Source organism: Callionymus lyra, chromosome 11 (genome assembly GCF_982586985.1).
Source record: "Callionymus lyra chromosome 11, fCalLyr1.hap1.1, whole genome shotgun sequence".
NCBI lineage: Eukaryota > Metazoa > Chordata > Actinopteri > Syngnathiformes > Callionymidae > Callionymus > Callionymus lyra.
The window spans coordinates 13,129,765-13,156,556 of record NC_141828.1 but is presented as its reverse complement, the minus strand read 5'-3'; the positions used below and the strand labels follow the sequence as shown (position 1 = coordinate 13,156,556).

General features: G+C 39.4%; 1 protein-coding gene across 3 annotated transcripts in view; it reads right to left on the bottom strand.

Moving 5' to 3' along the window:
• The window catches only part of sipa1l2a (signal-induced proliferation-associated 1like 2, genome duplicate a), a 110,604-nt gene that overhangs the window by 20,706 nt on the left and 63,106 nt on the right, over positions 1-26,792 (bottom strand). For all 3 annotated transcript variants that reach the window (XM_087802749.1, XM_087802750.1, XM_087802752.1), the window contains exons 10-14: positions 17,452-17,726; positions 7,541-7,795; positions 2,353-2,496; positions 1,334-1,437; positions 197-285 (exon numbers count right to left, since the gene is read on the bottom strand). In XM_087802749.1, coding sequence (XP_087658875.1) covers positions 197-285; positions 1,334-1,437; positions 2,353-2,496; positions 7,541-7,795; positions 17,452-17,726 — 867 coding nt within the window. The remainder of the gene's footprint in view (positions 1-196; positions 286-1,333; positions 1,438-2,352; positions 2,497-7,540; positions 7,796-17,451; positions 17,727-26,792) is intronic.

The following is a 26,792-nucleotide window of genomic DNA, read 5'->3' as shown; positions in this document are numbered from 1 at the left end:
TCGATTGAGCTGCTGATTGCCACGGAGCCCATAAACAAGGTCGCGCCGACCTGGTTCCGGCGAGGATTTTTCGGGACGAAATGAGGGATGACAGTGCAAATCGGAGCCGCGTTAAACAATCCAAACACACCACGAGTCGGACGATTAAAAAGTGGGGCAGGTTTTTTTTTGAACATGTGACTTAAGAGACGGTTACCCTTGATAGCTTGTTCGGGGAGTCCTTGCTGCCTTCCCTTTGCTTCAGGGGGTTCAGGATTTTGGTGGAGGGGATGTGCCACTTGGCTTCTGCGGAGGGAAAGACATTGAAGGAAAGAGGAACTTTAGTTGTGCTTCTGTGGTAGAAAGAAAAAGCTCTCATGTATTTTAAAAACCTCTAACAAAGATAATGGATTGATAAAGTAGATCAATTATAAGTAAAACCTTTTTACCAAGTATTTCTCATGTCTAGAAATGGAACTTGGAATAAGCATCCAACATATGAAAACAAACATTCATTAAAACTATGCCCTTATATACTATAAAACATGTTTTAACTGTGTAAAAAATCATAATATTTGCCTGTCAATCAGATTTCTTACATGTTCTCGCTCAACAAAGACACTGTTTTATTTAACCCTTGCGTTATCTCAGGGTCAAGGTGACCCGAAGCCCCTCCCCCTCAAATGTGTTACTGGTACCCCTTGTGTTGCCTCTAGGTCACATTTGTTTTCTGTCCTCTGAGTCACATTGACCCAGAGATAATACAATGATTAAGTAACATGTCAGACAGCAAAATACATAAATTCCCCAAAAAGTTGATATGAATTTGTTTGCTCTTTTTGGTAGTTGGATAGTGTATTTTAAGCCAAAACACTAATTATTAGATTATAATTAACAGAATTAAAAGTAAATATGCCTCAATTAATATGGTTATTTATGTTTTTTTTTAAACTTTAATATAAGGAAAAGGACATATTTTAACTGATAGCTATCATTGCTAGCTTAGCTACACATTTTCCAACCCACAATCTTGTGAAGATTAGACTCTCAATTATCGTCAGACCCATAAAATAACAAATTATTTCCAATTTAAATTGACAACCTTCTCATAACAGGTAAATATAGAACGTTTTAAAATATGTGTAATTAGAAAGTGCTGTGTATTTTGTCTGTGACAGGGCGGTCAAGATGATTTAATGAGGTCTTTAAAGAAAGTTTATGTCCAAAGTGAAAAAACAAAAGTGCAGTTTTCATTTGCAAATTGAAAAATAGCGCCTGTTGCTTAGAATGTCACGACGATTGAGACGACAGAGAAAAAAAGTGACCCTTTCAAATATTTATGAATGCGACCCACCTGCCGATCGAGTCCTCTCCAGTGTGGGCTCCCTTTCTCTGTGGATCTCCACGTCCACCCCTTGAATGTCTCCCACGCGCTCATGCAGAATCGGAGAAGGACATCTGTGGGAGAGGGTTTTTATAAAATAATTGAGCGCCTTTTTCACAGATTCGCCGCGTCGAGCCGGAGAAACAATCTAATCACCGGAGTTGAAAAGAAAAAAAAAAGCTTTTAAATGACTCAGCATTTCCGAGCATCAACACTCCCGGGTCGTGATTAAAAACCCCCTAATAGATCCCTAAAAAAACGGTACAATAAATCGACGGTGAGCAATTTTCGTCGAGTCGTATTAATGGAAATCAATGTCGCCGTGCTTCGGCGCCGCTCTGACAGTGATCAGCGGGCGCTCGCCGCACTTTTGAGGTCTCTTGACAGGAAGTCAGCGACGCGGCTCTAAGCCCCTTGTCATGGTCCGCGGCGAAGCTACAGACACCGGGCGCCATGATGGATTCCGCTCGTGTGCAGGACTCACTCTGACAGGTGTCGCGGCGGCGCCAGAACAAAGACGCTACGATATGATCGACTACATACACAGGTGTGACTTTTTTTTCTTCATTTAGTAGCAAGTCCCAGCTTGAGTTGTCGAAAGGACAGTTATTCATTTTATACAAGAATGTTTCAATGATGGAAGCTATAGTTTCAGACTCAACGCAGCAAGAGTAAAACAATGATTGAAAGGAAACCGTAATGTGCATTTTCATTTAACGGCTGCGTCACCCTTGTTTGTCGACATCTCTGAATGTTTGACAGATGGATTAGAGGGGCGGCTGGCGAGCATTCCTCGCTTCTATTTGATTGCCTCCAGCGTAAAAAAATGGAGCGACGGCGAGCCAAGTGCGCTGATGATTTGGCCATTCCGTGTGGAAAAAAAATTGCTGTCATTTTGCAAAAATTGCAAGTTCGACTAACCAGCGCTGGAACCGCTTTTATCATTGAAAGCAACATATTGTGTACCCTTCACCCTAAAAAAAACATACCCGTCGTATCCAGGCTGTTGCCAGGTGCCGCTGCCACACGGTCCCGGGTCACTGGAGGACGACTGGTTGCTGGGCGAGCTGCGGTAGTGCTGATCTCCTTTGTTACACGAGGTCACCTGAGGATTCTCCATGTCCTGCATTGTCCTGCAGATACAGGGCGCATCGATACGGCTGTTATAATCCAATAACAGTTGTCTTAAAAAAAAACTACGACAAAATAAGGGCTGCACGATATAGCGAAAGAATATCGATATCGCGATATTGGCACGTATAGAAAACATGTGTTATCATTTAGAATTTTTCACCGAAGTAATCAAGCATTTCTTAAATGCGCACTTTGACCAATCAGTATCACGTTCTGTAAAGTTGTCAATTTGTATCTCTATTTCCTGTTGTCTTACGTGTTTTTTAGGAGAAAGAAAAAAACATCGCATTACTATCGATATTGCAATTCAAGACACCAATATTAAATATCGCTTCCAATATCGTGCAGCCCTAAACATCCCTAGCAATTTGGAGAAACGCGGGGTATCAAATAAAAAACTTAAGTTGTCATCAAAGGCGTTACAAAGGCAGCACGACAATTGAACATTTGTACGACTCATTTGTTGTACAACCAATCACACGTTCTATGAAGAAAATCATGATTTCGTAGATGTTACACAACCAGAAATTGTCTTTGTCAACGTCTGCTTTCGGCGTTCTATTCTGGTTTTTGCTTCTTAATAATAATAATAATAATTGTGTCTTTTGTGTTGTTTTTCTTCCTTCACAATACCATGAATTAGTCGAGACAACTTTACGACTTCTTCGTTGTACAATTAATACATTAAACTGAGTACTTTTCTGTCCACGATAATTGTTATGAAAGAATCTGAACATATTTAGATAAAAATGTTTAAGTAAATAAAAAAGATGGAAAATAAAATGCAAGGGGAGAAGGTTGCTGGTGTTGGTTTCCCCTTGGTGCTCTGGTTTCCTCCCACAGTCTAAAAAACATGCAGATGTTGTTTAAGGACTCAAAATTGTCTGCAGTTGTGGTCGTTTGTGAGTGGTTGTCTATCACAGGGTGTACCCTGCCTCTCGCCCTAAGAAGCTGGGATATTCTCCATCCTAGATAAGGGAGTTAAGCGTAGAAAAAGAATAATAATGAGTACAATTCTTATTCAATTAGCATGTTTTACTTATTTATACAACCACCAAAGGTTAAATAAAGGTCACTGGTATCCTTAGCAACAACTTAGATCCATGCTAAAAATGTAATGTGCAACTAGTTCTAGCTCTTCCATATTAGTCATATTGTAAAAGATGTTTTAGTTAGCAGACTTAAAAAATTATTATTCATGTAAAGCGTCCTTGAATCCTCTACGAATTCAAATTTAGATTCCTCCAAAAAAACATCACATTGTCCGTTCAGTTTTCTCATCAACTTCTTCAAGACACGGTGGATAATCTCCATCAAAAAATCATCAGCAAAAATATCTGCCTCTTGTTTTTACAAAAATCAAAGCGTAAAGAAGATTAGTTGTTATAATAAGACTCAGTAATCCAGAGGGAAAACGCCTCAGGTAGACGAGGAGGTACTTCCCGAACAATGCAAACCCAATTTCTCCTCCGAAAACACAGTCTCCTAATTCAATTGTGTCTCTTTTATCCAGTGTCCTGGAATAAGCTCTGGACTGACTTGATAAGCCAGAACAGGAGTTTGCGTCACGTCCATTTGCCCACACGAACAACAGAACACGGTGCAGACCACTGTCTGGAAGGGATAAAAATAAACACTGGATTGAAATCAGACCAGATGGCCTCCTTTTGAACAACACCGAAGTAGGTTAATTGACTTCATCGCAGCAGTGAAACGCTAAAAACAGAAAGTCTTTGTCGATTTCTAGTATCAAAATAGTTTTATTTTGTGTAGTTAGTTTGTTGTTTACATACTAACGCAGCTACAGCTAATTCCTCTTTTGAGTTTGTTACTCATTTTACACTAGACCCATCGAGAGGCTTTCTTCCGACCATCCATCTGAAACTTGCGTTTTGGCTCAGCTCTTAAATGACTACAACATAAGTAGTAGTCATAGATTGATATGCACTGATTCACCTGTCGATCTTGCACTACACCCTTCTCTCACTTTTGACTAAAGATACTATAGTTCCATCCAATTATCACAATTGTAAAATTAAAAAAGGGGGAAAAAAGTATTGTATTTAGGTTTTTTTTGAAGGTTTAATATTGGCTATTATGATGGTTAGCATCTTCTCTTATCTGCTAACAATGGTTCGTCAGTGATTCTCAACATTCTTTTGCGTGAAAGTCGATCCATGTTTCCTCCCACACTTTTACTCACATCACCACTTGGTCACCACATTAGTCAGAAGGGAGGTTTAGTTTCCCGGTCCACAGCTGGTCAGGAGAGTTTGTTTTTTTTTGCTTGTGAGACTTAATCTAATTAACCTTGTACTGAAAGTGGATTATTCCAAACAGTTGTACTCGTTTTCTTCTCCTGTTTATCTTCTCAAGGATCAAACCGTCATGTATTTCGTGTCACAATGTTAACATTTTTGCCGCACATTAAATAAGTATTTATAAACGACTACAATGACCAAGTGGGGTTGATTTAAACTCAGACTTTAACTTTGGTCACATTTGCTTTAAAGGAGAAAAAAAAGATGCTTTAAACTGTATAAAGAGGACGTTTCAAACACAGGAATTTAAATAGTTTGGACAAATTATACAAATCATCTCCTCTTTGTTCACAATCTTGACACATCAAATGAAAACTCTCGGGTTACATTTGTCTGGACCTCCTTGAGAAAACCGGAATCTGAAATTCAATCGCGGCAGCAGCATTGAACGGTCTGAACCAGATGACTGTGTCCTCCCCGAGTGTGAGCGTCCTCAGCTGCGTCCAATATAAACGTTCGGTATAAAAACGGCAGCAGCTGCCTCGTGTTCTCCTCCCATATTCTCCCTCCCGAGATATCATGTCAACTTTCGGGAGGCGACTTCAGATGCGATTCTTCTCTCAGTGCTACAATAACATTTTGAGCTTCTGAGATTAGCGGCCGCTCCCCGTCGCTTCTTGCGGAAGGTGTCGAATTTAATGGAGTCGATTTCCGAGAGATGAAAGCTCTACCAAGCGAATGATTTAGAGGCGAGAAATATCGTTTAACGGAGATTTTAAAAAAGCGGGCGACTGGCTAGTGTTGACACAGGGTTGTCGGAAAAAAGTTGTAAATCTGTTTATTTTGCGAATAAAGTCACAAAGACATGTTGATTGGCTGGAAAACACGACACGGCCTCCCTTTTTCTTTCATTATTTTCATTATTAATCTGTTTGAAATTAATAAAAAATTGTTGATTAAAAATATATATACTGGTAATTCAAAATATAACTATCTTTATTTGAGATGAGGGAATGCAATAGTATAAGGTTAAGTCAGTAAAAACAGCCCTTAATATTCTCACACTGATTTTCTTTATCTTCTAAGTTCAAGAAACACAACAGATAATAAACAAATAATGATGAAAAACTGTTGTATTTCTTGTTGTTGAAAGCGATGACTACCTCCTGTACTGAGAGGTGTCTGTTTATATACGTGTAAATAGAGTATTAGTGTCGTTAAAATATGTGCGTAAGTTACTTATTTCAGTTGAGCTGCACATGCGGACAAGTAGGCTATGCATACAATATATATGCAATTTTTATTTTTCCCTACTGGCTTTCTTACTCAAATAAAACAACCTTCCGACTCAATAACCAATACTTTCTTTCTTTGGCTAACTCCCTCTCAGTGAACTCATCACTGCAGCAGCATGCATTATATACATTTATCTACTGTAACTATTTGTTACGCCTGTTGCTGTACACAATGGGTGAGCAATTACATTTACTCAGTGGTTGGAATTAGACACTTGTGAAGTGAGGAAGAAATATAATTTATTAACAATTAAAAGCTGAAAACTGAAATAATTCAATTTTTTTTTTTAAATAATAGACCTGATCTTACATCACAAGGGCTGCAATAAAACCCTAGACCCCAAGCCCCACTTTGCCACATATAAATCATTCAGGAGTCATTGTAAAAAAAATGTGTGAAACTCTTGACACAAGCGCAGGTGAATCTGGTCTGAACGCTTCTACTGTCAAAGAGCTAATGGCTACGTTAATGAGCCTCCGATTTCTACTTACAAATGTGGCGCTGATTTTCTGGACGGATAATTTACAACAAATTAAAATGTGTGTCAAACCATGTTGGCAGTAAAAAAGGATTCTTAAAAAAGGTTTGTCCAACTCGGAGCTATAGTCTGAAGAAAAATAAGGTGAATACTGATTTAATCTCGAATAAAGAGCTACAAAAGATTCTACTCTTCAGACGGTGGACAGGAAGGAGAGCTTTGTCTTGGTGTCTGCAGTAATTGGATGAGAACCACAGAGCAGTGTCAGTGTCCCCATCACCTCCTCCTCAGCGGGGGGGCGCAGGATGGTGGCATGAGTGGAGTTGAAGGGAAAAACCAAATGGGGGGGAAAAAAACGGAAGAAATGTCTGCTGCTCCTACAGTCAAAGACTCTGATTAGCCAGAGGAGACGGCCATTATCCGGGCATAAGCAGAACAGGCGACACCGGAGGGGGTCGTTGTGACACACTGGAAAGGTTATCGCGACTGCAGGGGTTTCATTAGAACGAACAAATCACCGCTAACATGGCCGGATGGAGATGTCCAGAAGAGACTACAAAGTGACGCTGGCCTTATCATCTCAGACGAGATGAAAGGGAGGCGCCGGACGCCAACGTTTTTCATTTTGTATTCATGCAAATAACGGGGTTCGCTTGAAGAGCTTTTTACCGACAAAAAGGAGGCCAGTTCAAAAGATCCGCACTCGTTTCAACAGATTGGTGCTGCGTGTTTATTTTGTTCAAACGCAACTTTGATGAACGTCCAGCAAAAAAATGCATTTCCCTGGAAAAATGCATCGGAAAATGATGAAAATAACTATAAAAAACAAAGTGATAGCTATTGATTCATATATAAAGAAAATGTTTAGCCCTTTCTTTTCCTCCCCTCCATGTTTCTAGCTCCAAATATTCTGCTGTTTTTTTTTTTTTTAAAAAGGAGTGAATGTCAAGTCTATTTCCATGTTGCCCTTTGAGTAAGAATTTCCACCAGAAGCAGCCGTGCGTTTACCTGGACCCATCTGGCAGCTTCCTATCAAAGGATGTGCTTCGCGGGATCGCTGCCTGATGCTGCTGCAGGATCTGCTGGCACTGCAGGCGATCCGGGCCCTGAGTGGGCGATCCCCGGGATAGGGCGGGCGCAGCCGCCGTGGGCACCCGGTGCCAGGTGGTGTTTCTCCTGAAGGGCGTCTTGTATTCGCACGGCGTGCCCTCGCTGTCCACTTTGTACTCCACCATGGGTATGCGGTAGAGCTCGGAGCAGCCCCTGAGAAGAGGAGGAAGAGGAGGAGGTTAAAGGTCAAGTATGAGATTAAAATAGATAGGGAGGGAAATATAGTAACAGCTCGGAGGAATTTTTGGGGATTATTTACGGCGACAGAACTGAAATCGAGCGAAGTTTTCGCGGTTCAACAAATAGATTTTTATGAAATGACCTATAAAATAAATACTATTGTGTATGTAATTGTACCTCATGAAAAATACAAAATTAACTAAAATTAAAATAAAATAAAATAAAAAATAAAAAAACTGAGGAAATAGGAAAAAAGATACAAATAAAAATAGTAATAAAAGAAAAAAAGGTTAAAAATGTCATAACCTCATAATAATGAATACTGTTTTTTAAATAAAAAACAATATTGTTTTAATGTTTATATTTTTATTCATGTATGTCATGTTTTTTACGCTTTCATTTATTTTTATATTATGTACAGTTAAAGTTCTCTATGGTTCAGGCATGATTAACGTGTAACCTTCAATAAAATGCAGCTACAAAAAAGTAAATAAATGAATAAATAAATCCTAAAATGAAAGATTACTAACATTAGAAGAAACTACTGAAAAAGATAAAGGTAATTCAGCAACAAAACACTTTGCTACATGTTGCTATGAAAAGCCAAACCCATTACAAAACTGAAAGAACTCAATTAAACATAAATGTTTTTCTTTAAACATTCAGAATTTTCCATTCCACAATTACAAACAGTCTATTTAATTCAGAGAAACAAGAGTAGACCACGTCCGCAATCAATGATGCGTCATCGTTTCAGTTAATTGGTAAATAATGACAGATTAAATGGTACAATTTTCAATTAAATTAAATGTGTATTGTGGTTTGCATGTGTAACTACACAATAACGATGATTTATGAGGCTCATCCCTCAAAAGACTGGAGACGGCTTAATGACGTCTCTGACTTACAACATATTTAATTATAAGAATAAACTCAAGGGGTGACATTTACACCCACAACATTTTCCCTTTTTCTGAATATGATTCACGCAGGACCAGACCGCTCGCCATGCAGTCTCGAATAAAACACGTGGAGGAGGGGCGGGATATGTTCCCTCTGTTACCATGACAACACCAAAACACTGTCAGGAATACTTAGCCACAAGCAGACGTCTAGATAAGGTCTATCAGACGTGCACGCCCGAGCACTTGCACAAAAAAAGATTGGAGGCTTTTACCTCCCCCATCACGCCTGACGACGGCGGAGATCTCAGGGATGGACAAGGCTTCTGATGATGTTTCATGCAACATTAATCTTCGAGGGTCTGCATACGTTTGCCGCTGATGGGGGGTCTTACAGGCTTCAGAAATATCTCAAGCATAAACCTGGTGATTACACCGTCTACAGCCTGTTTGTTTTTTTTTCAAAAATCCAAAAAGCGCAGCGTACTGTGGTCAAGCAAGCCGGGTGTGAGACGATTGTGATGGCGAGGGCTTCAGTAATCCCGCTCAGATAGACCCTTTCATCAAAGTGGGACATGGCTGGCTGGACTGCTTCCCGCTTGCCATCGCTGGTGTTATTAGAGCCGAATAAATTCTCATCTAGTGTGTCCTGCATCTGGCCAGTCGTGTCGCGTCGTGTCCTCTAAAAGCTGCTGCCCAGGATCTTATGGCCTTCATGAAGTATTTAACATGTATGTAACATGCATGGCTGCGCTCATATGTGGGACAGTGAGAATATTGACACTTCATTTCAGCCTTTACACCAGAAAAATGCATTCACGGCTACGGTGTTTCAACGACCTTGAATGTTCTACAGATTAAATACAAAAACTTGGATCACATTTTCATCAATTACCTATGAGACCTATAGAAAACTCGAGGACAGGGGGCCAAACCTGACACGGCATGACACGTTAAGTGGACCAAAATCACGGTTGGCTCAAATTCAAAGTAGATTATAGTTCATTTTAATACCCTTTACATTTTCCAGTATTTAAACTAAGCTAAATAAAATACACTATCAATATCAGTCACTTAGAATAGAATTAAAAAAAACTCAAAGGGACAGAAAGTAGGTTAATTGTGTGACTAGGCGCTGAATCTTTTTTCATTTTACAAAAAATCCTATGTTGTGTTTACAAAACTGGCAATAAAAGTTTGTAAATCTGACTGAGTTTGAGACTGCAAGGGTACGTTCTGAAAAAAAGTGGTGGTGTCAGACTGTAGACTTCACAATATGTTCTCCGGTAAGGGTCGTTTTGTTTGTTTTAACACACAAACAAAATAGAATGACATTTTATGAACATACTTTTCAAGCTTTTACTGAGAACCAAGGTCATCTGATCATATTTTTTGAAATAGAGGAAACAGGTCAATTTAGAGACCAACATAAATAAAATAAATCCACTATATAAAGTGTTTTATAGTGATTAATTTCCTCCACTAACAGCCAAGTGTATTTAAAAACATTCTAGTCCAACAGCAGTGGGATGGTTACTGTACATCTTTCAAGTGAATAAAAAGACCATTTAAAAATGATTTATATCAACCAAAATAAACAAGTCTGATTGGGCAGAGTGAAAGTTTACAAGACAAAGCCAAACATCTACAGTTCAATAAATTGAATTCCGTTGTAACACGTTTTTTGCAAACATGTACAGCTGAAGAAACTTTTAAAGTGAACACATTTCAAACAGCAATCTAAGGCCAAAGCAAACAAGACTATGCAACACGGCATGTTAAATCAACAAGACCATGGGTACATTGTTTGCCACAGGGCAGAGAACACACTCATTACCTTGATGAACTATGTTTGTGTGTGTGTGTGTGTGTGTGTCTGCTCATGCCAAGTTGCCACACATAATTACTCCCTGAATAGGCTAAACCTAACAAACGGCTTGTCAACGTGAAAGGTCTTGGTGACCGTGTCTCACTGCACTTTTTCTACACCACCACAGACGAGGTACGTTTTCACTTCATTTTCAACAAAGGCCTCTAAGAGCAAGCTAATGGCCAAGAGACGGAATTCAGGTTTTGTGTATTGATGGGAATGAGGTCTTTGCTCCATGTAGGAGTACAACAAGATCCTTATCAAAGATGGATGTGTTTTTATTGGATAAAATGATGCTACTGATGCAACACAGTGTCTAAACAAGAAGGATCTGTCTCGCCTGCAGTTAATACAAAACTCTGCAGTGAGAATTTTGACCTGCTCTAGTAGAAGAACTCACATTTCCAGGTCCTTAAATCTCTTCACTGGCTGCCAGTTTCTTTCAGGATCAATTTTAAAATTCTGGTTCTTACTTCCAGATCTATTCATGGTCAGGCTCCTCCTTACATCACTGATCTGATCCAGCCTTACACCCCAGCTCGGGCTCTGAGGTCTGTGGATCAGAATCTACTGATGGTTCCTCGCACAAGCTACCGGACCAGAGGAGAGATCCCCTGATCCTCTAACCAATTTTGGAATGCTGTTTGGTCAGTTTGAGTTTCTGCAAAGCCTGTGTTATGGTGGCTTTCCACTCTTAATTTTCAAGGGACTTTCTTTTTCTATTCTCGTCTTTGTGCTCTTGATGGTTCCTGAGCATACTCATAGCTGATCCTTGTTTCCACGATCACCTAAGACTTTGTATTTCCATTTGAGACACGAGGCAGACGCCAGAACGTGATTATACAGCGGTACAGCTCACACTAGTCCATGGAACTAGCTTCGATTTATTCTCCGTATGTTTGTTCTCCCTTATATCTTCATATAAGTTTTACCTATTGGTGTCCCTGGTGTTTGGAATTGTTTATTCTCTTGTAATGTGTCAATAAAACCAGTCATAGTACTTCCAGTCCTTGAAACGTCGTAATGAATTTGATATTTTCAAGAAAAGTTGATGGAGGCATACTTGGATTTAATCTTAATTTAGAAAGGTTTTGAAAGGAATCGTACGAAGGTTGTGCCAAGAGATCGTTTAGTACTTTCAATATTTACGGCCCTGAAATGATTCCAATAACGTGAGTTCATTTTTACAAGCCACGAGCCAATGAAACTCCTGACTCATATGGTTTTATGATCCGATTCAAAGAGTAAGAACTAATGTTGTTGTTGGACTATTTCATTTTCAGTTCATTCTTTTGATGAATCTTCTCTCTGAAGCTTCCGGGCCGACCACCTGCTAAAGATATCTCTGAAGTGACAGTTTCTCACCAACGTTCTGACATTTAAGTGTCATTCCTCAAAACCTTTTTCAAAGAGGAAGGATTCAAGAACACTTTAGGTTCTTACAGAGGTTAACAAACGGCTCATTTAGATGACGGCTACAATGGATCAGTGGAACAACGGGACGCCGCACCTCAATCACAGACCCGTCAGTCAGATGACATGGTCAGTCACTAAAAGGACGCTCCGGTTCCATTCCCACAGTCCATGTCTCCGCGAGGAGCTAGAAGGGGGTTGTGACCTCCTCTCAACTTTTGCAGGAGACTGTCAAGAGGTTCATTAATGAGACGGGCCGAGGAGTGGAAGGAAAAACGAAAGAAGTTTTCTCAATCACGTCTCTTTTGGTTGAGAGAGAATGTGCCTCCCGGAGAAAAGTGAGCTGGGATTAGGCCAAGCAATTTGTAAAGGATCCTCTTAGTTTTAGGACCAGTTGTGCTCTCCTTCACATAGCGTCGGCATGAGAAGCTAGAAATCCGGCTTAACGTGGGTCCTGATGAAAATCCGTGCCGACGAGTCTGATGGCACTTCAAAGAAAAGGTCACTTGTGTCCGTCGACAAACGTCGCAGGCAATTCTCCTTCACAGCAGGTGTCATTGAGCTCCGAGCTATTTTTAAATAGCGTTACAGCGTAATCCCAAACATTCAATCAGTCAAAAATCCTCAACCGGTTCGGCATCTCAACATACACTTTGTTTCCTTCACTGTCCGTCATCTGTCATAATCTGACCGGACCAATTCATGGTGTTTATCCAGACGTCTCTGATGACCGTTTACCAAAACATACAACGTGCACCGCTCTCCGCACAATACGCTTCTCTTTCGAGGGGCTAATCTCGTCCATCTTTTTCTCATTAGCTGGGAACCCAGACTTGCATGCTGAACTATTTTAAAGCTTTTCGGAGTGATGATGGAAAAGCCTCTGGTATTGCGCGAGGCTTAAACCACATCCTGCCTGCAGTGTAAATAAATACAGTACTAGTTTAGGCCAATATTAGAGGCATATCTCATTTGAGTTCAGACAGAGTGGGATAAAAATGTTTAAGGCATGAACTGCTTTAAGGGCTTAACCACAAAACAGGCCCTCACTCCCCAGAAGAAACAAGATTATTTTAGATGACCACATGAACTGGGAAAGGGGATCTTAATCCTAATAGATTCTTCATGTGCCAATGAAAACATTTGACTTTGGCACAATGGCGGTTAAATGCTGCAGATTTCATTGTCGTCCCATCTCTCAGCCCACAGGGGACTTTTCCAAGCCTCTGCTGAATTCCTTTCCTTTGAGATAATGATGGGGGGGAAACTCAAAAGCTTATTGTGGACCCCGTCACTCTAGCGGCTCAAAAGAGCAAAAGAGTCCAGCACCCTCAGGATGCTTCCCCTGACCTTTAACCCCTGAAGCGGTGGTGAGAAATGTTCTGTTCGGAGACGCTTCTATTTCTGATGAGGGGAAAATTTCACTTTTCCTGTCTGGCACTAAGTATGACCCCCGTAGAGTTCAGCAGTCCAAACAAGAGGTCCTCTGTAATACCTCCTAATCTGCCAGCTGCATCTGTTAGCATACGCCATATATGGGTCAAGCTCATGCAAAGCGCAACAAACAACCCTTTACAGACTTAGCAAATGAACTAATGCTGCATATTTCATGCAGTAGATGATTCATGGACACATCACGACGTATATGACTTGATGGGCAAGAAGTGGCCCCATTTATTCTGGAAGAGTGCATCAGTTCCATTTTCCTATTGCTTATTTAGCATTTTTTCTTTTGCATATCTAGTATTTTTCTATTGCATATTCTTTATGGCATATTTTGTGTTTTTCAATTGCATATTTTGCATTTTTTCTATTGCATATTTTGTATTTTCCTATTTCTTATTTTGTGTTTTTCTATTGCACATTTTTATCGACATATTCAGTGTTTTTTAATTGTTTATTTTGCATTTATTCTTCTGCAAATTAAGTATTTTTTTATTGCATGTTATTTATGGCATATTTTGTTTTTCAATTGAATATTTAGCATTTTTCAATTGCATATTTTGCATTTTTCCTTTTGCATATTTTGTATCTTTCTGTTGCAAATTTTTAATAGCATATCAAGTGTTTTTCTGTTGCATATTTTGCATTTGTCTATTGCTTATTTTGTATTATATTATTGCACATTTTAATGGCATATTTTGTGTTTTTCAATTACTTATTTAGTCATTTTTGTATTGCATATTTTGAGATTTTTAATGGCTTATTTAGTGTTTTTCTTTTGCATTTTTGTGCGTCACCTTATTTCATTTTTTTATTCTGTAATTTCACTGCAGAAAAAACCTATGTTGTTTACACCACTGCCAATAATAGTTTCTGATTCTAAATTTGAAGCCATTCATTTTAATCAATACATAAAAGCATCTTACATTTATAGCCTTTCACTTGTCACTTTCTCATTGTTTTGTTTCCCCTTTTTCTTCTCCCTCTCCCGGCGACATGACCTCTGCTCTTTCGCTACAAATCGCGAGCCTCTCCCTCCCCCGTCAGCACTCACGCCGGAGCTTTTTCAGCGCTCGTCAATTTCTCAAAGACGCTGACAGACATTGATGAACTTGTCTCTAAAGAAGTGTGAAGGAACTGTGATGTCTGGCGTTCTCGAGAAGATGCAGACAGAAAAGTGTGGCTGCATAATGCGACAGTGAGTCACTGTTCAACCGGAAAGAGGTTCAACCGCCTTGTACGGCATGAAAATAATTTACTACTTAAAAAAACAGAGCAGGTGGACTTTCAGTGACTCATGCTAACAACGCAATACATAGAATAACGTTAATTAAAGAGTCATGACAGCTCCTTTTCCTTCTGAATTATAACTTATTTTTTAATCATTTCCTTCCACTTCTTGTCTCAATCAAGCCTTTTTCAATTGTTGCTAGTCCATCATAGCACTCCAATGAACAGACAACCCCTAAAGTTCATCAATCTACGTTCATAATATTCATAAACTGTGAGCAAACGCCACTTTAAACCCCTTCTATTCAGATGGCTTCCCGAAAATAACGCATTCCATAGCGACACCGTGTCGATTTTTAAACTTTTTCCCATGGCTTTTTCCACAGAGAGCGACGATAAATATATCGCCATCTGATTATTTTCAAATGGGACAATTAATATGATTGAACACTATTTTCACTGAATTTAAGACATTGGCTAAAACTCAGGTTTTGAAAGGGGATTTTTAGGGATAATTGCTCCAACATTTTAGTGTTCAGTTTCTAAACAAATACTTTCGCTTGAAAGAAAGTGACGACACAGGCCAGGATCTGCAGCATTTGTTGAGTTAAATAAGAAGTTTGTTCGTCAAACTGATGGCATATTAGATCCTAATCTCATACTTACACTTGGTTTGTAAACAAATCACGCTCAACGGCTAAAAATCTTTCACACAGTTTTCCTGGACCTCAAGGAAATCTAGCTTTTCCCAAGAAATCACAATACTTGTTTTGCAATCTTTTTTGAAAATAAACAGCTCAGGACCTCACACTGAAAGCTGTATTTGCAGGATGTTTGTTGTCATGTTTCTGCGTCTTGAGCGGTGATTATTTCGTATCATCACAGATCGTGGTAAGAGGATTAGGTGTTGCTTCTGCCAGAGCCTGCTGTGCCGGTCCCCAGATGAGGGCCGTTTGCCCACATCAAATATGCTACTAGCCTGTTAGTCGGTCGCTGAAGCGCAGCATGTTTATAGCAAAAACTGTTTCATATGCTAACCACAATGAAAACATTGAGGTTTCGGATTGTAAAAGCGTGGAACGCTCGTGAAAAAAAAAAATTCCATGATTCCAAAAGCCTTGAGTAAATAGCTAATATTGAATTATGATTTGTCGTCACTCTTTTACTCTCTTTTCCAAAACATTATCTAACCACTTAAGTATTCATCACAGCTAAAAGAGGAAGAAAAAAAAGAAAAAGTGGCAACTCACATGCTGGATCATTCTGTTGTGGTTATTAGTGAGTGGGAATAGCGATTTTTGGATACACAAATCTGTCAGCGGCCGCCTGGAACCGAGTCCCAACAAAGATGTTGAGCATCAGAGTGTGAAGAATGATGCTCTTCCAGATCCGCACGCCACTGACTCACAAAATAACTTTCCAGTTATTTTTTGCTTTGGATTTAAAAACAGCCCCTTTCATCTCTATATAACAAGGATAAAGGAGGTTCTATTGCTTCATTTCATTCCTGGATAAAGAGAAATTGGGAAAAAGATGGCAGAATAAAGCCATCAGCAAAAGTCTACCATCGGAGACGAGTCATTAATCAAAAGGCTTTTCTCTCATTATCATTAAGCCAGAAACGCTGACGGTCCGACGTCTGGTCGACGCCACGGGAAGTTCTACCTAAACAAACGGGGGAAGTCTGGTCCCTGGAGTAGAACGTCCGCGGCATCTTAGCGTTTTCTCTTGCTAATGATCTCCAACGTGAGGGCAGATGTCAAGCTAATTTAGCAACATCTTCTTTTTTTTTCTTTTTTTTTTTAAAGGTAGATCAGGTGCACCTGTTTTTCTGCCTCATTAACAAGACGACAGAAGAAGAAGAAGAAGCCTGATGAACACAAAAGCAACGCCCGCTGATGGCTTCTTTTGAAAGGACGGAAACAAAAGCCTTTCCTGCTGACAGAACTCGACACTTCAAATAATTACGAATGCATCCCGTCTGGAAGCGCCGTCTGACAGTAGAGAGTCGAGCGTTTGCACTCGCGGAACAGTCACTACTTCAGTAGAGCCGCCCCTGAACACACACCTGCACAGGTAAAGGTACAAAACCGACTCAGTAGAGGGACTTTTACATGATCAGTCATATACCTTTAACAGCCTATAACTTTATTAAAGGCGAAAACAAGACCTTTACAATTATGTTTGGTATGAAAAAGTATGTTAAAGCAATGTGGATGAGTTCACTGAGAGGGAGTGAGATGACGAGAGGGTTGGAAAACAAGCTGACTGTGAGAATGAAAACATTAAGTCGAAGACAAATGTCTCTAGTGAGAGCTACAAGTGCAACAATGTATTTAAATAAATAAAGAGACAAGAGGTTGATTTATGACTCTACCTTCATCTATCCATCCCAAAGCACGCAGTCTAACTAAAAGTAGTTTGTGAGTCTGCAGATATTGTGTGTCTTTGGTTGTTCTGGGAACGCCGCTGTATTCCCACAGAGGAGCTGGAGGAGGTTTTGTGTGACACATTTGTGATAAGTTGCTCAGGGGTCAGCCCTTGACATCTGGGAGGGCTCACATGCAACACTTGTGCGTCGTCGAACTAAATATGCAGCCAAGTATGAACGGCTGATCATTTTCATGTGGGTCAAGGTCAGACCTCTGCTTGATGCTACATCACTTGAAGAGCAAACAAGAGGCAAAAACACCATACCAGCCATTTTTTAAACAAGTAAAGGGGTGTCAGTGCAACACAAACAATACCAAAAAAAAGAAAAGCATTTTTACCTCCGAGGGGTTCCGTCCTCATGGGGCTGGATGATGACGACTTTGACTGCGACCGAGGTGCGCAGCAGGTCGATCATCTGCTCGTGGGTGAGCGTGGCGACGGCCACCTTGCAGATCTCCACCAGCCGACTGCCCTGTCTCAGCCCGGCCTTCCAGGCGAAGCCGAACGGCTCCACGTCGGCGACGATGCCCTCGAAGTTGACGTGGAAGCCGAGCTGGCCGAGCCCGTTGCGTCGGAGGGTCATCTCTGATGTCTCACAGCCTCTGGTGGTGATCTGGAACCACAGACGTCAGAACATTTTTACTAGATTCATCTTTAAGTTTTATGGATCCACCTTGTCTAACCACTTTATACTATGTACAATTATATAGTTGTTTATGGATATATGGATGTAACTAGCTTAAATACAATTTCTCTCCTAACCTTCTTCCTAAGATCCAGCTAGAAAATAATTTCCAACTCTAATTTAAGATAAGTGTCTTGACCTATAAATAAATTCAACATATGAAGTGCAGACTTTTAATGATTAATTCATCCCAGACAGCTCAGCCATTCAATTCAAGAATCATATCAAGAAAACATCCAAACATAAAGGGTTACTTTGCAAAAGAAAAGCTACAATTCATTTATTTTTTCCCCCACAGATTATTATATTAAACAAATGTCATTATTTTATTATTAATCACTAAAACATATGTTGTTGATGCAATGAGGCCATGGTCTCAGATTTGTTCTTTTGTTTTTTAACTATATTTTTGTGGAAATATTTTCTCATTTGATTTAATAAGCTTTTTAACTGGTCTTTTTATGACATGCCGTTTTATTGTCATTTCATCTAAGAAGAAAAAGTTAATTTTGTTATATTCTGATGGAAATGGTCCGTCTATCTGGTGGTGATCTGGAACAACAGACGTCGGAACATTTTTACTAGATTCATCTTTATCTTTTATGGATCCACCTTGTCTAACCACTTCATAATATGTACTATTATATAGTTGTTTATGGATATATGGATGTAACTAGCTTAAATAACATTTCTCTCGCAACTTTTTTCCTAAGATATAGCTAGAAAATAATTTCCAACTCTGATTTAAGATAAGCGTCTTGACCTATAAATAAATTCAACATATGAAGTGCAGACTTATATATATAATATATAATTTGAAAACACTATCTGTACTTCTTCTTGAGAGAAATGACACTGAAATATAGAAACTGTTCTACTTCTTCTATTAATGTGATACTAGTGAACTGGAATCTATCCTAGCTAGACAGGGCTGTAGGCATCGGACACCCAGGACTTAACCACATACACATTGACAGGCGATTCGGTGACATCAATTAGCCTCTTTTAGTTTTTGTTTTAAAGTCCTTACAATTTTTCAGGCATTTTACCTCTGATTAATTTAGATGTTTTAATTGGCTTTGTGATCCACAAGTGACTGACCAAAGTCAAACAGTTACCCATGTTTGAACACGACACAGCCTCATGTCAAAACAAGAAGGCGTCCATTTTTTTCCCCTTCCTCGCAATGCTTCACTTATATTTTAAAATATTTCAATAAAAGGTGTTGGATTATTGCTCGAAGCAAAGTGACACAAAGAGAGAATGTGATGAAAATACCACGTGTGGTTATAGAAAGTAAACAACTGATGATGTTTATAGATGTTTGTCAAGATGAGCTCCAAAACAAAAAAACAATTTTAACTGAGAATTATAATAAATGCAAACTCCACAAACTACATGGGGGTCTGAAAACATACCGCTGTGAACCTGATATACCTATATTTTTTATTTATTGAGTGAGTGGCTGATTGTTTATGAGTACACTTGTGTGTTCCACTGACAAGTAAAACAATCAAAAATATTTTATACATTTATGCAAAAAAATAAAAACTAGTATCTATGTAGGGTTTGGTTAATTAATCACCAAATGGCTTTTTTACATGATAAAGACTACTAAAGCTAGTCCTAAACATTGGTCAAATGTTGAGTATGTGTAATTGTGCTTGAATGGCTGCAGTGATTGTAGAGAGGATTTTCATAAATCTGTTGGAGGTTACAGATGCTACATTACGTCGCATTAAAATCCTGATTATGTTGACCTCTGGAGCCTAGATCTCAACAGTATGTCATCTTCATATTTCATCATTTTTGCTTGTAAACCTCACAAGTAGTCTGAGAATGAACACATTAGATTCCAAGTCTAGTCCGTGGTTTTTCTTGCGTCTTATTTTTAGAACAGATGCTCTCACCAGAGAGGAAGCGGAGCTGCTGATTCTTCCCAGATTGCGTGTTTGGTTGGAAGTCCAGTCGAGTACTTTTCATGCAAATTAAGTTCCTCACTTTGCTCAGAAGCGTTTTTCTGACAAATGCTATGTAAGTAAGTAAGAAGAAGAAGAGGGTCACAATATGTGAGGGTCAACTGAGGTTCAGAGGGAGGATTTGTGGTCACGCAATCACAAAAACACAGTGTGACCTCGCACTGTAACAACTTATCTACGGTGAGATAGCACCAAGTGACAATGTGAGATACGCTTTGGTAGTGAACAAACAAGTGTTCAGCAGAATACTTAGTGAGGCCTGACGGAGGGAAAAAAAAAATCTCTACTTCCATGGAGATTTAATCACCCTTCAGATTAGTTTTGGTTCAGTTGTGGGTGACTGGCTCTATTTGCCTCGGAGTGGCAGCTGGCTTCAGGGACACATTAACTCAGACTTTAGCCTGTCAACACTTCACCAGATTCTCACACTGGCAGAAATCCTACCCCGCTGAGTGAGAGGGTCGACCCCAGCACCTCTTGATGGATCATAATATATCGGCCGTGTCCGTGCGCCGAGTCAGTGCACGGTATCTTAGCAAAACTTTACACATAAGCTGTAAAACATTCGGTAACTTCAGTCTCGTCGTGTTTGTGTAGGACATCTAGTCAGTTTGATTTACAGCGAACAGCGTCTACAGCACTCAAAAAAAAAAAAAACATAAAAGAAAGGAGCACTTAGAGAAGAAGAGCCACGAAGTGAACAATCAGTCAGTATAAACCATCAAGGGCAGAAGAAATTGGAAATGTGAAGTAGAAAAGCTCTCCGGGGATCACAGGTTGGAAGCAAATGGTCTGTGCATGACGGAGACTTTGACTATCAGGACGCATCAATCCATCGGTCCCTTGTCAGGGAGTCGTAAAAGCTGGAATAATGGTTTTCTAAATGTGTTCAATAATCCATCAAGAAAACTCAGCCATCATTGATTAGTTGTTAACTGCTTGTCCCGACTGGGCTCTCCAGCCAATCATATTCCAGGAGAGGTGGGTGTGGACATCTTTTGGGGGCCATTGTCCTTCGGACAAACGCACAATGACAACGAAGCATTATCCAAAAAATAAATATCTATGATTTATTGTAGCTGTGATGACAGAGCTAGCTACATGTTTGTATTTACCTAGTTTTGCACTTGCATTTATTGTTGCTAACGATTTTACCTTTGCCAAAAAGATCAAGAAATAGTACTTCTGTCTTTTAGCAAAATAACTCAAAAACTAATGAAGGTAAACTTTAATTGTTGATAATGATTTGGACAGATTATTTAAGGCATCTGTTATTTTGAGTTGAGTTTTATCCGTCATTACTTTTCTTGTATGATCACTTGTGTTCCGTTTGTTTCTGGGGTCAGAACGTTGCTGAAATGAAACTTGCTACATCAATAAATCCCATATATTTCATTTTTGTTGAATTATTGAGGCATTATTTATCAAAACATTCTGGTTTTTACTTCTTCTGTTGCTACTTTTACTTCTTCTGTTGCTACTTTTACTTCTTCCGATGCTAGTAGTTTAACCGTGGTTTGACTGATCAGTTGGATGGTTATGGTTACAGTTGTAGACGTTACTGCTGTTGCAGATGTAACAACAAACAGTAGAAACACGTTCAACACTTGAGATTGGGGGAATTGTATTTACCATCAGTAGATTTCTTTATTTACTGTTAATAATAGGTAATTGTGAGGTTGTTTTGGTCTTGGTTCAGTCATTTGAATATGGTCATGCTGAAGATTTTGCTAAAGACTACTTTATAAAGATTTACAAGGAGCCAAAATGCTACCTAACACATCAATGATGACTTTATAATGATAATGTCTGTTGTTTAAACTATTAATATTGTAAAGACTACCTGTGTTGTTTTCCAAAAGTACTGCTATTTGGATAGCATTTCAAAAGTATCATTGCTGAAGCAGTACTGTCATTCAATTAGATGTAGAGTCTTTGAGTCATTTATCCTCTTAGCAAACTTAATCTCTCTACCATAAGACAAGTAAATTATAGTTGAAGCTTGATCATGTGAATTTTATCATCTGAGGTTCTCCAGGAAACATAGGTGAAAGATGTGAATCTTTAAATTTGGTTGTGGGATGAATCAGAGCTCCATTTCTAAAAACAAGGCCAATAAAGAAACGCCAGGCTGCCCTGCGGAAGAAAGCGGCTTCCTCCGGTGTGTTGTCGAACATTACCAGGTTGCTATCGTCAGTGAAAGCTCAGCAGTCAGCGGTGGATTGATGATCTCGTCTCTGGCAGCGTGTCACACAAATTGACAAACCCTGGTCAATCCTCTTAACTTCTTCTTAATTCTGCAGCTGCTACTTTCTTTGGGATAGAAAGCTTCTTGAGGAACCAAAGACGTGTACGTTCTATCATGTTACAAAGCTTTCTTTGAATTATACTTTAAAAAGATGAAATTAAAAATCGAGTTTCATGACAGAGAAAGAGAGGAAACCATTTTTGATGCCGGAGAATTTTTGGTTTCCCAAAATTGTGGTGCATGTTATTCTTAGCATTCTATTTTGGTGGACAAAATGAGTGACAATGTTTGTTGTCTGTGCAGGAGTAAAAACTTGCGTGTGGCCTAGTTGTCTTTGGTTTTTTTGCACACTGCAACTTTAATGTGTTTGTTCGGTGAAATATTTAAGACAAAAGTTAGTCTGGCAAGTAATCCGTTTGAAAGCACATGACATACTTGATTCATTAGATCTGTTTTTACCGTTTGTCGTCGTGTTTTCTTGTTGCTATTTCAGTCATAAAATACTTATTGTGCTGCAAATGTTACATACAATTTTGTGTGAAATGAAAAGCAATAAAATATGAAACATGATTTTAAATGTTCCCATTTTGACACGCAATTTCCTGCCTAATATTTAGTCGCATCTTGACGTGTCACGCTTTCTCCTTGTTATCCATGCCATATTCATGATTGAACGCCACATGATTCATTTATGACCTTGTGGTGACGCACACACAATCTATTCGCTTCATTCCGAGGCCAAAAAGTGCTGAGAGAAGAGCTGAGCTTGGAGGACTACTCCCGTAAAAAGCAAACGTCCAATTCTGAGCTACCCTGGGGAGCTGGGCACTACCACAAAGCACTAAGATGTGCTCTCACATCAGGGCAATCTGTTCACTTTGCCTGACTTTGTTCGGATTACATCACAGGTCCAGTAGCTCGTAAATCCCATCAATGAGTCTGAAACAATCAGAGCAAAAAAGAAAAAAAAAAAACACCTTTGGGACAAAGTCTGCATGGTCAACCCTAAAAAAAAAACCCAGACTGGTGCCGCTCCATCATCCACGTAACAACCTACAATACATCAACAAAACATCTTTCTTAACTCCTGTGGGTATAAAGGACAGAAAGAGTGAGAGGAGATTAGCATTTGAAATGAAGTATCCATGTCCTTTGGCTCATTACGAATGCTAATGTATCCGTCTTCGTCCTTATGAGGAGGTGAACCGAGCAACTTCAATGACACCGGAGTGCTTGAAAAATAAATTAAGGAAAATACTGCCAAATAATGATGCGGATTTTGTGCGGGGGAAAATCTTTGTTCTTCTTCTTATGTCAGTAATTTACAACACAGTGGGGTTATTTGCATGTGGGATTATAGACGGTGTCAAGGGGATCGGTTTACTAGAGTGTTTTTTTAATAAATTATCTACTGAAGATTTTATTTTGTATTGAGAAACCTAACGTTACATAGACAGTTAACTGAGCCTTCTATGTAGCAATCCAGACGTACAGTTTAACAATATATTTGGTTTATTGTACAGGGAACTGTACACCAGAGGGATATAAATGACATAAACAAGTCGAGTCGCCTCTCTCTCTTATACAAGGTGTTGAAGAAATGTGTGAACAAGAACAAGTTATTCACATGTTCCAGCATGTGGCAATGACATGATGGGCGCACAAACACACAAAGGAATACGGGCGATAATACTGTCTTTTTCTTTAAGTACTAAGATCAATGTTGTGTCTCTAGTTACACAATGAAGATTAACAATATGGTTATCACTGTGTTCTGTCTTTAAGATGGTAGGTATTACCCATGTATTCTGGACCAAGACCCACAGAGATCTCACGGTTGAGTAAGTAAGTATTTTTATTTATTCTTATAAAATGCTGATATTTATCTTTGTCATTTGTAGAGTCATTCTTCCAGTAGGTTATGATTATTATGAAGGTTCCAAAGCGAGGCAACTGGACTAACTAGAGTATATTTTCCTGTCTATTTGAGTGCAAAGGGTAACTAGTATAACCTAACCTTTGAGGCTTTCTAATATGTTTGAAATGTCTTCTTCTCCAAGATGCAGTACGTCTCTCATCATGACCATGTTTTGAACTTATAACTTCATGAAGTTCTACCCTGTCTGAAATCTCGGTGAGTGAGAGGTTACGAGAGTGGAGTCGATTATGACGTACTCATGGTTTTCTCTCCTGCAGCCAGCTGTTATCACGCTCCGCTTTGTTTAAACAACAAGCTCCTTGGAGGTGGAGACTTCCCGGTTTACTAACAAACCTCAGTGCTTGACCAATCACAGCAGAGTGGGCGTGATTATGGTAAACAAGATTTGATCTCCAGAAAAGATGACCGTTTTAAGTGGGCGGGGCTTAAGCACATTTTCTAATGTAAATATTTAAATGAAAATAAGAGTTTTGTACAAACAGAAACATACTGATGATACAATAGAGTCCATATCTATTTAAGACACACTTAAATCAAAACATTAGCTGAACTTTAAAGTAACAATTGTAACACTTCTGGGTGGATAACAAAAAAATAGAAAACATTCGACATAAGCTCACGTTTCTAATTACATTGTTTAATGTTTTAAAAATCATTAGACGACTTTGCGAAATGTATTTGTGTTGTGTTGTTTGTGTCTAGCATGTAAACATGGAACAAACTGTTCTCTGAAGTCTTTCCTCTGGGAACAAGAGCTCTGTTTGTATCCATCATGTGACCCTGTCAAGGTAAATAAGCCGTTTAAAGGCCAAGTTTTTTTTTTATTTATTCTATATAGGGATCCAGACAGAGATGTGTTGACATGTTATCTGTCATTCATCATGTCCTTGTCATCAAAGGATGATAACCAAATGTGTCATTGTCTTTTACAATCCGCGCAGAAGGGGATTCTGGTGGAGGATTTTCTTCAGTAAATGGACTGTTACCAAGGATTTTCTGGCTCCGGTTCACTGGAAATTTTGAGAGTACTCATGATGTTGCCAAAGAGAGCCTAGAAGGAATATGCGGGGATGAGAATGCAGGCAGTCGGGCAGAAACAAAGTCCTGCGGAGCTCAGGTTAGGAGTTTTTCAATTCAGCCTCTGTGTTTTTTTTTCTTTCCACGAAACAAAGACTTGCTTGATTGTAGGTTAACGAAAAACACATTCTGGCTTTGGGACGGGAGTTTTGATAATAACCAATAAAAGAAACCGAAATCAAAAGAATCAAGCAGTGACAGTTGCTCTCTGCAGATGTGAGCCAGTTTTGAATAGTGTTGTCATCTATTCTTAGAAATTCAGACCCAAAAACATTTTTTTTTTTTGACAGGACGCTGCTACTCTCTCAAAACTAGGTTTAAGCCGCTTTCCTGGCACGTCCATCCAGACAACAACCAATTCCTGCATGACCCCAAAAGCCCATTAACGATAATCTCTCACTCTAATAAATGGAATGATATTAAATAGTGTTGGCGTCTGTTTCTTTCCGAAAAGTTTTACCCACCGTATAAATGACTACGAACTCGGGAGTAGCGAGCCAAATATATTTATCAGCGGGAGGTTGAAAACTCATGTTGGAATCTGACAGCTTCACCTTCAGGTAACACTCACGGGTCCACACGGTGCCAAGGAGCCCAGCTGGACACGAGCAGGGGGGGGGGGGATTTAGGAAAAACAGTGACGCCGTAATCCATCTGTAAAACTTTTAGGAATGCTCCAGATGCAGACGGGAGGAAAAACATAAGTAAAAGGAGAAACCTGTGCATGGAAGCGAATCAGGAGATCTGACAGGACGGACGAGCGGAAGGTTAAACATGCAACATTTCGGCCTGACATGATTGAAATGAAATAACATGGTTCGGTTGTTAGAAGTAAGCCACTGTGGTAGGAGCAATATTTTCAAAAATCCATCGTTTAACCACAGAATGACCACAAGCAGAAACTGGAACCACAAATATCCCTTAATTCGGCTGCTTAGTGTACAAACTGACTGGCCGGCCAGAGGTTGTTTTTTTTCTTCCTCCTTTGATAAGCCGGGCAGGCGATGTCAAACGTTATTAAAAATGTAAGGTCTTCCTCTTGGGTGGAGAACGATAACGTCAAACACACGAACCCAGTGGATGTAACAAGGTGCTTAAGGGGGGGAAGGAAGTATAAGCAGTGGAGTGGACAGTGCTGCATCAAGTAAGGAATGAGACAATCATGGGGCAGGATGGGAAATATACTTGACATAAGTGGACACTATAGAGGTTCGCATTCTGCTGGAAATGTACAATCAGTGGAGGAGCCAGAGCAATCATTCAGGAAATCCCATGTGTCTTAAATTGGCCTCATGTTGATAGTAAAGTTTCTTATATCAAGGCTACTTCACGGACATATCAGCCACGAAGTTAACCTCTCCTTCTATGTTGTGTTTCCTTGACCCTTTAATGTCCATCATAAATTACTTCTTGAAAATGTATGCTAACTAGAAAGTTCAAACACCATCAGCTATTATGCTTAGGTTACTGTTACGACAGTATTTTATCGTCTGTTCTTTATCTTTAGACTTAGATTGCGTCATCTTGCACTTTCTTTTTATAGAAACTTTGTTCTTGTTTTTTATGAATCTACTGTCTGTGTTGCTGTGTGCTGGCTGAAAAAACAATTTCCCGCAGTAGACCTCCAGAGGGATCAATAAAGTTTTATCCATCCATCTATCCATCTTTCTATCTTTTCTGCGGTCGAAACACAGACCTGATCAACAAGTAAAGCTCCAGCGATTGTGCTTGAGCTTTGTCATGTCTCTGTA